This window comes from Caretta caretta, chromosome 7 (assembly GCF_965140235.1).
Source record: "Caretta caretta isolate rCarCar2 chromosome 7, rCarCar1.hap1, whole genome shotgun sequence".
NCBI classification, from domain to species: Eukaryota; Metazoa; Chordata; order Testudines; family Cheloniidae; genus Caretta; species Caretta caretta.
Genome location: NC_134212.1, coordinates 25,971,368 through 25,985,651, shown reverse-complemented (window position 1 = coordinate 25,985,651; position 14,284 = coordinate 25,971,368). Strand labels below are relative to the sequence as shown.

General features: G+C 38.8%; 1 protein-coding gene across 8 annotated transcripts in view; it reads right to left on the bottom strand.

The window, feature by feature from the left end:
• Positions 1-14,284, bottom strand: part of ARHGEF3 (Rho guanine nucleotide exchange factor 3) — a 320,877-nt gene that overhangs the window by 23,119 nt on the left and 283,474 nt on the right. For all 8 annotated transcript variants that reach the window (XM_048857876.2, XM_048857875.2, XM_075130320.1 and 5 more), the window contains 4 exons: positions 9,394-9,456; positions 8,959-9,055; positions 8,788-8,864; positions 3,682-3,939 (listed from right to left, as the gene is read on the bottom strand). In XM_048857876.2, coding sequence (XP_048713833.1) covers positions 3,682-3,939; positions 8,788-8,864; positions 8,959-9,055; positions 9,394-9,456 — 495 coding nt within the window. The remainder of the gene's footprint in view (positions 1-3,681; positions 3,940-8,787; positions 8,865-8,958; positions 9,056-9,393; positions 9,457-14,284) is intronic.

The following is a 14,284-nucleotide window of genomic DNA, read 5'->3' as shown; positions in this document are numbered from 1 at the left end:
CTAGGTGCTAAGAGCAGGTGACTAAGTATTGTGGTACTATCAGTAAAATATTAGACAGGCTTTTCTCACTAAATTTGTGCCAGTTATAAAAATTACATTTGTTAAGGGAATAAAGGCAAATTAATTGTATTTTATTGTTCTGATACTTGCATGTTCTATCAGTTAAAAGTCTAATTTCAATTATTGTGTCTACACTTGTGGGAGTTGAAAAGTACTGGGTAGACAAAGATCCCAAGGAAGCCATAAACAACTAATCAAATTTGTGTTGAGACTCAAAACAACCTACAGCAATATCATGTCAGGCAGTTTCAGATACATTATCCTCTAGAACTTTTGAGGACAGCAGCCATCAGTACCCTTATACAACTTGACCTCTGTGAAACACAAAGGCTAGTAAAGTTAATATGCAAGGTCAGTAACTACAATATCAAATGAAATATGAGAAAGGTGCTGGGTAGGCTCTCTGGACTTTAGTGGATTTGACTTTTCCTATGCTAAAGAAACTGCTTCGTCATCTCCAAAAGAAATCCTGTCTGCTGAAATCTAACCTTTGAACTTCATGTTAGATAAGAGATTTTACAGGGAGCTTAGGTTTTTGTTACTGCCTCATAACTGCTACCTCATAATCACTATACTTCTGTACAGCAAAAGAACCTTCTACAAATTTTGTTACAATCCTAATTTCAAGTACATTAAGATAAGGGCTCACACAGCCCATAATTTTCTCTCTCCATAATTGCCATCGGTTGTCACAACAATGCAGTACAACACTCATTTACTAGTGTGTTGTTTGCATTGGGTGAGGAGGGGTTGCGTGTGTTAAAGTACATTATGCCACCTTCATAAAATTTGAGATTATTGTCTTCAGAAATGACAAAAGTAGTATCTTCCACAACACCATGGTAAATCTCCCTACAAATACCATTTTGCATGTATGGATTTATTATGTCTTTGGCTTGCAGTCTGGTTCTGTCCTTTTCCCAACTAACAGCTTCAAGGTGCTTCTGTTTTATAAGGTAATAACCATGTCCTCCCTGGCTAAATAAACTCTGTGGTCAAAGCTGAGGAGTTCATTAACACAGGATATGATTATTATCTAGATAAAAGAATACGTTTATATTTAAATGTGTTCCCTCTCACTTTTTCCTGTGTTCTGCATTCTCCAGGGATTAGCTATTGTCTTGAGAACTCCTCAGCCATACGCGCAAAACAAAACATGTTTATTTGGCTACCTAAATTTCTGATGCAGTCCTCACCCAGTCACCCACCTCATCCAAAATCTTTTCAATTTCTCTTTTCACTGCTTGAAGGTTAGATCTTTCTCCACTACCCCACTAAGAGCAATCCCTTTTAAAATTTAATTGTATTCACTATCTGGTGTTATATGTGATGACAGCGTGGGAAGGGGATTAGAAGTCCAGGTGGCCATGATTCTTTTAGGTAGAAATTAGCTAATAATGAAGAAAATTTTGAGGAAATATTCACTCAAATTAGAAAATAAATTTTTAGACTGTATTCACAATCATCTGCATTGTCTGCAAACATTCAAGCACAAGTATCACTAGCCTGACTACTTGCAAAAACCAAATTTTAAACTCAAATACTTGAATGTCAAAACAAAATTTCAGTTTACTAAAAATTCACACTATTAGTGAATTTCATTCAACCAGAGACAAATTACATCAACACAATGCAAATATAGAAGTGCAACTATTCACAACATGCGGAGAAAGTGTTCCATGAGGTAATGCACTAATAAATTTGAGGCACCTTAGAGACCAACAAATTTATTAGAGCGTAAGCTTTCATGGGCTACAGCCCACTTTGAGTATTTAGCAAGCAGCTTGTAAACAGTTCTTAAATAGAAGATACACTATTCAGTAAGTAAATTTGTTACTAATTGATTCATCCTGCTTGAGTTATGGGCATGCAAATAGGGAGAGCTAACAGCTGTAGCCAACTGGAATTTTACCACTCATTCTAGGGTCACTGGTAAATAATTGTACAATTATGTAAATCCCTTTGAACAGATTGGCTGAAAGCGATATGCAGCCATTCAGAATCTGTAGAATGTGCATAATGTATGGTTCTTTTTGAAGATTCTTTCCCAAATTAATTCTATCAATTCCAATAGAAATATACCAGGGATTAACTGGCAGAGCATATTTCCAGATGGGAACACAAATTTATTTTATAAACCTAACAATTTTAGGAGATAACATTTAGTAATTATTTGTCCTGAATTTAACTTGGCAACTGTATAGTTTGTGACATACATCATTTCAAAGATAAACACTACTCTGATTAAACAGATTACTGCAAAACTATATGAAATTACTGTAATACCAAGAAAAATTATCCTGATTATATACTGTTAAAACTGCTACCAAATATATCATTCCTGGAAAGGAAGCATTTTGACATGAGAAGGTATTTTATCAGACATTGGCTAGAGACCAAACAAAAACTTGAAATAAAGAATCAGAACTGTTTTATTAAGGTTTCTAATAGTTTTTGATTTAAAGAGAAATTTATAGGGAAAAAAAGCACACACTGTAAAGCATATAGATTAAAACTTAAATCTGCATGTAAACTCCACATATCGAGGCTCTAAATTTTGCATCATAGCTGATCAGTTTTATATTAAGGAGTAGAGCTGGGCAAGGCATTTGGGTAACGAGTAGCATAGTGATAGCAGATGCATATTCTGTAGTGTCTTATGAAATATTACATTGTCAAAAAAAATAGCCCCTGAATTTTTCAGCAAGTAACTTAAAATCTACAAGCTCTACTTACAACTAAGGCTAATAATGAATTCTGATAATGATAGAACTTTTAATTAAATGTAGTTCCATTTAATTTGTAATAATTATGCCTGGGATGTTTTAAAAAAAACTGCAAAGGATGTAAAATGGTTTATTTCAAACAAATTTGTTGCATAATACATCTTACTAGCTATGTTGTGACATTCATGCCATACTCCCAAAGAAAGGGCAAAGGGGAGAGAAGTCTGTCAACATGTCAGTCAGGCCCTTTCCTTTAGAAGGATATGCTTTGAATTCACCTCACTTCATCTGTTTTTATTTCATACCACATACACTGATCAGAATAAAACATGGAATAGAGGCCAGCTCAAACCATATCTTTTTCAATACAATTTCTGTGGGTGAAATTCACCTGGGTATGGAGACTGTTCAAGTAATCAATCTGGCTGAACAGGAGTGCTTCTACAACCCCCTAAAAGCTGGGAATGAGGAGGCAGTTAAGAGGGAGTCTCCACATTGGGCCTCCGTAAACCTGCATGGAAGGCCACATTAAGAAAAGATGATCAAGAGATGTCCAGAGAATGGGCTGCATGTCAGCATTTAGAGCTTGATCCAAAGTCCACTGAAGTTACTGGGAGTCTTTCCATTGATTTCAGTGTCCTCTGGATTAGGCCGTTACATTGATGCAGTGGCTCCAAACACCCCAGTACAACTGATATGGAGAAGCTGAAGCTGCTATTCCAGGGAGAAAATGATCTACCCTTTCTGGATGTCACTTTAACAGCCATGTGGCCTAATTACATTTTCAGAAAAATCTACATATTTAGACACTCCATTCATTAGTTTAGAATTAGTTTTATGGAACACCCTTCAGAGCTGAGGCTAAACGCTATAAAATTTGTTACAAAAAACTTACTGCTTCTTCAAGGTGCTGTTGATCTGGATGATCATTTGGAGTATGCCTTAAAATTTCTCTGAGCAGCAGTGGGTATTTCACTAGGCGACTTCTTGGGATGTCAAGGAAATTCCAGAGGTCCAGTTTGCGACTGAAAGGAGACTCTAAGCAGCGCTGTAGGAAGTCTTGCACCCTGTGATCCTGTTTCTTGTGGTCCAATAAGGCTTTGGCTGCTACTTGATTACTGCAGTAGCTATCATATGAGTTGAGGCAAGGCAACTGAGGAAAGAGAAAAATGTATTTTGAAACTATAAGCTGTAAAACTGAAAGCAGAAGGGCTGTGTGCTATACAAAAAATCACTCTCTGCTTCAGGTATTTTAAAGTTGATTTAGAGGTCTCTCTCCTTGGTGTTGAGCCATAGCTCATTAGTAAAAATGGGAGTTAGATAATGTTTACAAGGTATATCTTCCCCAATTACTAAATTTCCCCTGCAGCAAGATAAATCATTCTACAATTATTCCTGTAAATCATTAGATAAGACAGAAATTAAAGTACCTGGAGTTTGGATTTGGCCATGATACTGTGCTAACTCCTAATTTGCAAATTCTTTTGTACATAGTCCTCACCATTGTTCCTTCATCACCCCTTAAGCATTAATTCAGCAGGTTCCTGTTGGGGAGTCTCCCCAATGAAAAGGGCTCCTGGAGTAGCAGCAGGTGGGAAGAGGCTCTGTGGAGACACTACTAGTCAGCCAGAGAGAACCAGGAGATAGTGAGGAGGTTCAATGCTTTTGCATGGAAGACCTAGCCTCTGGGCTTCTCAGTCCTGTGCGTTCCCTCTCAGTCATCCCAAGTAGTCCTTTCGATCTGGACTTTACTTACTGAAACATTTCCCACACCACCTGGACTTCTGTTGAAGGTTTCCCCAGCAAAATACTGACCAGACTTCATCATGAAGAAAAAGATCACTGCCAAATGTGACCGGTTGTGAAGATTTGAACAAAAATAAATGGTGGTAGTGCTTGGTAAATTTTTGTAGCTTTTCTATAGGAAGCAAGGAATTGGCACATTGGATCAGACCTGTGGTCCATTTAAGTCTCTGACAACGGCCACCACAGACGCTTCAGAAGAAGGTAGGTGTGGTAGAATCTACTCACCATGAAAGTCTCATCCGACTCTCTATTAGAGATTGGAATAAAGGATTAGGTTTTCTATCACTTTAAAAAAAAATTTAGAACTAACTATATTAAATGTTGATATTGTTACCTATATAAATGCCCAATTCTGCTTTGAATGTTGCTCAGTTCTTGGTTCAGTGGCATCCTGTGGCAATAAATTTCAGTCTGATTAGGAGTTGTGAGAAAATTTTTTTTTTATTTTTTATCAGTTTTGAATTTGCTGGTTTTCAATTTAATTAAATGTCCTCTTGTTCTTTTGTTAGGAGACCGGAACAATTGAATCTCCCGATCTACCTCCTTTATATCATCTATTATTATGTGTTATTGTTTCCCCCCCATTAGTCTCTAGTCTATCGTTACTCTTTTTAAACTCTACTCAAGAGAGGTTTTCCATATTCCTAATAATTCTCATTGCCTTCCTCTATATCTCCTCTAATTCTGCAATAACCTTTTTGAAATGGTGTGACCAATACTGCACGTTATTCAAGGTGGTGAATCATTGCATTTATATTTAAATTATATTTTCCATATTATTCTACATGCTCTTCCTTATGTATCCTAACATTTTGTTCACTTTTTGACCACAGTTGCACACTCAGAAGAGATGTTTAATTGAGCTGTCCACAACAATGCCCAGGTCCTTGTCCTGAGTTGATACTGTTGAATTTAGAAACATGTGAAGTATAGGAGTAGTTCATTTTTTCCCTCCAATGTGCATTGCTTTGCATTTATCAACACTGAAATTTCATCTACCATTGGGCTGTGCATTCGCCTGGTTTGGTTAGTGCCCTCTGAATTTCCACACAGTCTTTTGTGGACTTGACTAACCTAAATGTGTAACATCTGCAGCTTTTGGCACCTGACTGCGCAATCCCTTTTCCGGATCATTAGTATATCAAGCAATGCTAGTTCTAATATAGAACCATGAAGCACACCACTGTTAAACTTTTGCTATATGAAAAGTGACTCTTAATTCCTACTCTTTCTTTTCTAACAGAGTTTTTGATCTATGATAGTACTTACTCTCTCCCCATGATAGTTTTTTTGATAATCTCTTGTGAGGGACCTTGTTAAAGGTTTGTGGAAATTCTAACTAAATTATGCCAACTAGTTCTCCTTTATCCACCACTTTGAAACATTCGAAGAATTGTAATAGATTAGTGAGGCATGATTTTCCTTTGGAGAAACCATGCTACCTATCATATCAGAATTTTCCAAGTATTTTCATTTTCTTTTGTTTTTTAATTTAATTATATTTTTGACCAATTTACCAAGTATATATGTGAAGTTTACTGTTTGTAATTCCCTGGATCATCCCCTAGAACCACTTTCAAATACAAGAAGATCTCCTGCTCTCAAATACTCCGGTATAGTAGCTGTTATGTTTTGTTTTTTAATTAGAAAAAGGCAGATTTGTTGTTAGCTGCTCAGTGACTTCACTCTTAAGCTCCATCAAAACTCTTGGCTGTATAACATTTGGGCCTGGTAACTCACTGCTTTTTAAATTTATCATTTTGTCCCAGCACCTCCTCTTCTGAGGCTTATTGTTCAGAACTGAATGCATCTTGGACCCCGCTTAATCTCTAAGTGCAACCCCTCGGGGTGAGAAGCCCAAGGCTGGGGTGGAATCCTTCCATTCTCCTACTCTTCAGACTGGATTCCTGGGGTGCAACACCACATTTGTCAACCATGATTACTCAACAGGCCTGATTTGATTTGGCTGCCAAATTTGTGCAAACCTTAATGCTAGCTGTATTTAAAAAACAAAATGGATTTTGTGTGTTAGATGTGAAGATGTATACTATATGGAGTATTATTAGTTTGTTCTTGACACACGGTAAAATTTGTGTAGCATGATTTTGGCTCTTAAGTCACTTAGGTGCTTAGGAAAATTTTACCCACAATTTTAAGATAAACAGTCAAGGTACCCAAGCTAAAGAAATCAAGATGATCAAAAGATGGCAGGGACATTTACAGACTATTTTTGAATTACTGTATATCACCTATCGATTATGAAGCTTCAAAAGATTTAGTACTCTGGTTTGCATAAGTGTCCAACAGTCTCAAATGCTTACCACAAGCTTTTCCAAACCTCTTTGGCCTAAACAAAATCTTGTTGAGAACAAAAGCTATTTTATGATTTTGGTACTTGTTGGTTCCAGCTGTATAAAATACAATCTCAGTCATATAAAGTCTTTTCAGGTGGGTAGGGAGGGAAGCACCTGAAACCTTTGACTAATCAAGGATTTGATAACCAGGGCAACTAGTTCAGCTTTGAAGTCTGCACCAAGGAAAGCACAAAAGACCTTCGGAGTCTGCTAAGCTGGATCCCCCAGTTACAGAGAGCTGAGAGGCTCAATAAGGTACCACAGGGTTAGGGCGCTTAGGCGTGGATCCACAGAGGAACAACGCTGCAATCCACAAAGCCTGAGTTAGGCACCCAGGCTTCCTATAAAATGAACGGGGAGAAACAGGTACCCTAACCACCAAACTATGGGATATTCACATGTGGGACACCCTCATTTGTCATATTGAAGCTATTTCACAGTATATAAAAAGAGAGTCATTGGAGCAGGGGGACTGGATCCTGAGTCTCCCACAACCCAGGTGGTTGCCCTAACTACTGGATTAGAGTCTCTCTCTCTGGCCCAGTGACTAAGTATTTATAAAGAGTGGAACAGCTTCAAGGAGGAGAGACTGAGGGAGCCCCACATCAGAATATTCCATAGCTCAGTGGTTAGAGCACACCATTGGGGATCTCCTACCTCTCATTCATAGTCTCTTCCTCTCCTGCCCCCGCCCCTCCAGGCGGGGGGGGGGGGGGGGGAGAATTGAACCTGGGTCTTCAACAATCCAGGTGAATACATGGGCAGCACCTCCTCCATGCCTTTTGACTGGGATACAATCTAGTTGGCAGCCTCTGAGTACGTGCCAGATTGGGGAAAGATAGGAAAAAGAGCACCTGTTTGTTTATCACATTGGGGATTAGATGGGAGATAGGCATCCCGACACCTAAAAGGCATCAGCAGCAAGTGCATCCCCAGAGGCAAGAATTTAGGTGTCTAGAGAACTTTTACCCTGAAAATTTAGGCACTGAGTTAGTTTAGAAAATGATCGAGGTAGCATCCCAGCGGGGATTTTGTGGATCACAGTCAGCCTAAAACTGGGACTTAGGTGCCTAAGTACCTTTGTGAATCTGGGCCTTTGGCACTTTAGTGGTAACTCAGCTAAAGAGCTTTATTTTTATACATGAATATACATAAAATCTTCTAAATTCAAATTACCTCTAACCATATTTGGACAAGCTGAAATTTAAATACAAAACAAACAAAATTTCATAATTATTTTACTCCAAGAAAACTAGGGTACATTTTTGTCACTCACCAACAGTTATTAACTAGTTTCATTACACACACAGATGCACACATTTCTGACTCTTAATAGCCCAGTGTTTTGAAAAGGGCTGCCAAATATCTTCCACTGGCTATTGCCTTAAACTGCAAAACCTATTTTCTGCTGATTATAAAATCACTTTCTTTATACTATAAAATAAACTGTCCATCTAAACCCTTACAAAAGAAAGGTTCTGTATCTTTCCATATAAACATGGGGTCATGTCAGATCCTCAGGTGGCATAAATCAGCGTAGCTCTACTCTGGAACATGATTTTTACTTAAAGTGCTTTTAACACTGCTTATCACTAAAACAACTAGGGCTTTGAAACACATCCTTTTCTAAATTTGAAATGACAAGTCAGATAATTTAGGGCAAATGTTCCTAATTTGATTGTATTGCCATTCTTATTAGCCAACTGTCTCTTTAAAACTTAAGACTTGAAATATACTTTTGAAGAGATACTCAATATAAAAGATAAATGGTCTGATAAAAGATACAAACCAATGAAACAGTTACAAATTAACTTCAAAATTGATTAGAAAATCAGCTTTACCCAGGCCACAAGGATATGACCAACATGCTCAGTAGATCCATCAGGTTTCCTGACCTCCTGAAGCCGCCTAAGGAGATCTGATCAAAATAAAATAAAATAAAAATTCACTTGCTGAACATGCTAAGTATAAATGAGCATAGAATCATCATAATTCATTGAACGAAATTATACCTTCATGTAGCGGGATTAGAGAGTCCAGTGTTCCAAAAATTTGGTTTAATTCTTGCTCTGTCATTATGGAGAGTTTAAGCATAGGGTCATGATAAGCCTGCAAAAACAAGCAAACTTTAGCATATATCTGATATCTAAGAAATTAGAGATAGCTCTTAAATCCTCCCATAACTCTAAAGTGGCTGATAGTATTTTATTCAAATTTTCACAAGCACACTTTGTGTTAGATACCAATTAGAAAAAACACACTCAAAAATTTGAATGTTTCAGAATGTTAAGAGTGTAAAAACAGGGATTGTACTAGTTGTTTTTCAACCTTAACTAGATGGCAGTTGCTACTATTGAATCTACTATAAAAAAAGTGTGTGGGGGGGTTTGCAGGGGGGATTAAAGGCAAAAAACAACAATTTTTGTATCATTTATTTATATAAATACCTTTTTTGCTAACTTTAAGTCTTCTATCAAGTCTTCTTCTCCCTGGGAAAGTTCAAAGATAGCCTGTAAAAAAGGACATAATAAATTTCTTATTTAAATTGTACTCAACTTTAAAAGTTGCTGTTATATTCTGAACAGCTGTATTAGTGCAGAGATACATTTTCTTCCTAAATCTAGTTGAAGAAATAAATCTGTAAAAATCAACCATTTGCTAAGCATTACTTTTAAAGACAAGTTCTTGCAAGACTTCTCATGAAACATTTCTTGTCTGAAAAAGTTACACAAGTACAGTTTTTGGTTTGACATGTTTCCAATCCAGGAGGCCATCTTATTTGTTATGATATTTGATGTAACTAAAATATATCAACTATTGTTGGTAAAATAATTGCTGATTATACAGCTAATTAGGAGACAGTTTTGTGTTTGGGTTTTTTACAAAGCATAGTTGGCAAAAGGTTTCAGACTGTCTAATGGAACAAATGTTGGGGTCCCTTTAAATGTATAGGTGGTATTAAAAGTACTTTTAATTTGGCACAGTATTTTTTCCTTGAAGGAAACATAGCTCTGTGGGACTTTCTTCTCATACTAGCCACTTCTTATGAAGTGAGTTTTGCATTTTATTATTAGAAATAAATAGCAATTTAATATTATGCACACTTCCAGTGCAGTATCTTACCAATGACAGTATCCAATTAACTTAAATTATATGATCCAATTCTAACCAAGCATAGTAAAAATTAAGTTATATGATTCAGGTATTCGGGGGATAGAGCATTAGTGCAAAAATATTAATGTAAACAATTCTGTTCACTAAACAAGTTTGTCAACTATTAACACACAAAAATCAGGATTTAAAAAATCTTTTAGAAGTTTTGTATTTTATAGACCATGATGGCAGATCCTTTGCAGATAGAAATGGTCACAGCTCAACAATTTTAACCATTTGATGATCTGCCCCAAGTTGGTTAACTGGCATTTGTCACAGAAGGATCACTGCAACCATGAAGCTGCAGCAGCTTCTGCAGAGCAGCTCCATTTCTACTCCATAGCTTGAAAGAAAGCATTCCTTCCCTATACAAATGTACTTTCTTCCATTTCTGGTTGGGCCAGGGGACTGTCCCCCTTCCTGGTAAAAAAATAACCTAATTTATGTTACTTACACCTTTGTAACCTTCCAGGTGCACCATAGCAATACGGTATTCCTAGGCATAAAGCTTTCAGTACTTAGGAAACTCCAACTGGTACATAATGCTGCGGCACGTTTCCTCAGCAGCAATGACTACCACAACACATCAAACCTGTCCTCTGCTCTCAATGCTCGCGTCTCACAGAATACTAGATGAAGTTCAAGTTTAACGGCCTGGGCCCAGGAAATGTAAAAGAGAAAGTTAAGTTGTAGGATGAAGACTGTGGTGAAAACTTTGCTCCTCTGGCACAAGAGAACTTTTTACAATAAAACGGTAAAGCTCATCTGTGTAGGAGACGAAGCTTTTTCAGGCACCAGCCCAAAACCGTGGGATGAACTCCCACAGAAACTAATGACCATCATCATAAACCACACCATCTTCTGCTTGAAGTGCAAGGTACATTTCTTTGACCTTTCCTAACGAATACATAGCAACGTGTTATTTAAAAAAATCCAAAACAAAATACTTCACTGCATGTACTTTTCCCTCCAGAAAGAGGGTGAGAAAACAAAGTCATGACAAATGTTAGTCACATTGCTTAATACGCTACTGCAAGGAACTCAGATACCATGATGATGAGTACAATGTAAGAACCTTTATAGAACAGAACAGAACACCCCTTTGAAATTCCCCACATAGTTATTTGGGCTGAGAGCAGGATTGAGACAGAATGTTTATCCTATGCAAACAACATTACTCTGTTTTTCAACGTGTCCTTCAAAGTTCTCAATTTTTAAAAGGTATTTCCTATGAATTCTTGCACTTTGTTAAAACCTGCAAGAGAGACTGTCTGAGGTTACTGTTTGTTTTATGACTCAAGTGTTCTGGGAAAGTTTATATTATAAACTTGAATGTTACAGCTGAAAGTGTTTGTAGAATTGAAAAATCCTTGATATCTACATTTGCTGGAGTTTAGGGGCAATTGGCCTAACACAAATGATAATATACACACACACCTTGGAAATGGAGCGCTAGAGTTATTTCTAGGTAAAGTGATCTGTAATCAGAGTTTAAATTTGGTTTTAAAACATTTTCCTTTTTCCACCTTTCATTTGAATACCTCACATGGACTAAATATTTCCTTCAATAGAAAGCTAATTAACTTAGAAATCCAGCAGTCATGCTAAATTAGAGCCTGCTTCTGCTACCCTTGAGTCAATACGAATTTAGCCATTAACTTCAATAGGAGTTACTCAGAATGCATCTTGCACAGCAAAACATAACATGTCCTGCAAGTTCTTAGCATGTGTAGGGAACAACCTTCTGATTCAGAAAGTGGAGGAAACAACTAGGTGATCATCCATTTTGGATCTGGTTTTGACAAAAAGGGATACATTAGTTGCAAACATGAAGGTGGTTGGGAACTTGGGAGAAAGTGATCATGATCTGATAAAATTCAAGATCCTAAAGAAAGGAGGATATGAGAACAGCAACACAAGGACACTGGACTTGAAAAAGGTAGATTTAAACCACCTGAGAGCAAGAGTAGGCAAGGTCCCATGGAGAGACTAATTAAAAAGAAAAAGGTGTCAAAGGGGGGTGGCAGTTCCTAAAAGATGTAATACTAGAGCAGGGGTGGGCAAACTTTTTGGCCCGAGGGCCACATCGGGGTGTGAAACTGTATGGAGGGCTGGATAGGGAAGGCTGTACCTCCCCAAACAGCCTAGCTCCCACCCCCATCCGCCCCGCCTGCCCCCCTCAGAACCTCCGACCCATCCACCACCACCCCCCTTGTCCCCTGACCGTCCCGGGACCCCCGCCCCTAACAGCTCTCTGAGACCCCATCCCCTATCTAACCCTCCCTGTTCCCCATCCCCTGGCCTGCCCCAGAACCTCCGCCCTATCCAACTGCCCCCTGTCCCCTGACTGCCCCTTATCCAACCCCAGCCCCCTTACCACGCTGCTCAGAGCAGCATGTCTGGGAGCTGCGCCACCTGGCCAGAGCTACACACACTGCTGCTCTGCAGGAGCACGCAGCCCCACTCCCAAGAGCGCTGCCTGCGCAGCGGCGTGGCAGGAGGGACAGGAGGGGAGAGGCCGGGGGCTAGCCACCCCAGCCAGGAGCTCAGGGGCTGGGCAGGACAGGCCCATGGGCCACAGTTTGCCCACCTCTGTACTAGAGGCTCAACTTAAAGCTATTCTAATGGAGACTAATGTGGCTGCACAAGGAGCTTTTTAGCGCTTTAAAAACCAAAAAAGGGATATACAGGAAATGGACGGAGGGGCATCGCCAAGGCAGTATATATGGGAATAGCTCAAGAGTGTCGGGACAAAATCAGGAAAGCCAAAGCAAGGAACGAGTTACAACTGGCAACAAACGGACATCAAGAAGGGAGGGTTCTACAAATTTGTCCCATAAAAAAAAAAAAAAACACACTGAACACCAGGGATGGTGTGGGTCCACTGCTCAATGAAGGTGGTTAGTTGGTGATGGATGATAAGAAGACAGATCTGTTCAATGCCTACTTTGCTTCAGTCTTCACACAAAAAACATGTGACCAGACCACTAGCAAAGTTATCATAGACAATAAAAGGGAAGGGTTGCAGATCAGGATAGGTAAAGAATGTTAGACATGTTTCCAACTAATCTGAAGAAATTCAAGTCAGCGGGCCCTGATGCTATTCACCCCAGGGTGCTGAAGGAATTAGCAGAAATTTCAGAATCATTGGGAATAGTATGTGCAAGCTCCTGGATGACAGGAGAAGTCCTAATATAGTGCCCATCTTTAAAGGGGGGTGGGGAGGAGGAGCTAGGGAACTATAGACCAGTCAGCCTGACCTCAATACCTGGGAAGCTATTAGAGCAATGAACAAAACATTCAATTTGCAAATACCTTGAGGATGAATGGGTGAGCAACCAGCATGGATTTACTAAAACAAATCATTTACTAAAAACAAATCATTCCCAACTTGACTTCCTTCTTTGACAAGGTAAGAGGTTTGGTGCACAGGAGGAATGCAGTGGACACAATATTCCTGGACTTACAAAGGGTTTTGACACAGTCCCACATGACAGTCTCATAAATAAGCTGGAGAAATGTGGGCTCAGTAGAACTACCATTAAGTGGATACATAATTGGTTAAGCAACTGCAAAGAAAGAGTAACTATTAATAGAATGATGTCAGATTGACAGGAGTTCCACAGGGATCTGTTTCGGGCCCAGTGTTATTTAACATCTTTATTAATGATCTGGATATAGAAAGAGAGCATACCGATCAAATCTGCAGCTGAAACAGAGTTGGGAGTGGGTGGGCAGTTGCAAACACTTCGGAGGATAAAGCAAAAATTCAAAGGGATCTTGATAAATTGGAAAACTGGGCTATAGACAATAAAATGAAATTTAACAAAGAAATGTAAGGTGCTACACTTAGGGAAGAAAAACCAAATGCACAAATACAGAATGGAGAATAACTGGCTTGGCAGCAGCACTGTTTAGAAGGATCTGGGAGTTGTGGCGGATCACCACCTCAACACGAGTCAACAATGTGATGCTGCCACAAAAAAAGCAAATGCAATTTTGGTTTGCATAGCATGCAAGTCACAGGAGGTGACAGTACTGCTCTACTTGGCACTGGTTAGGCCTCAGCTGCAGTATGGTGTCCAATTTTGAACACCATTATATAGAAAGGTGAGAGAGAAACTGGAAAGGATCCAGAAGCAAGTGACAAAGATAACCAAAGGCTGAATGCAAATGAGCAAAGGC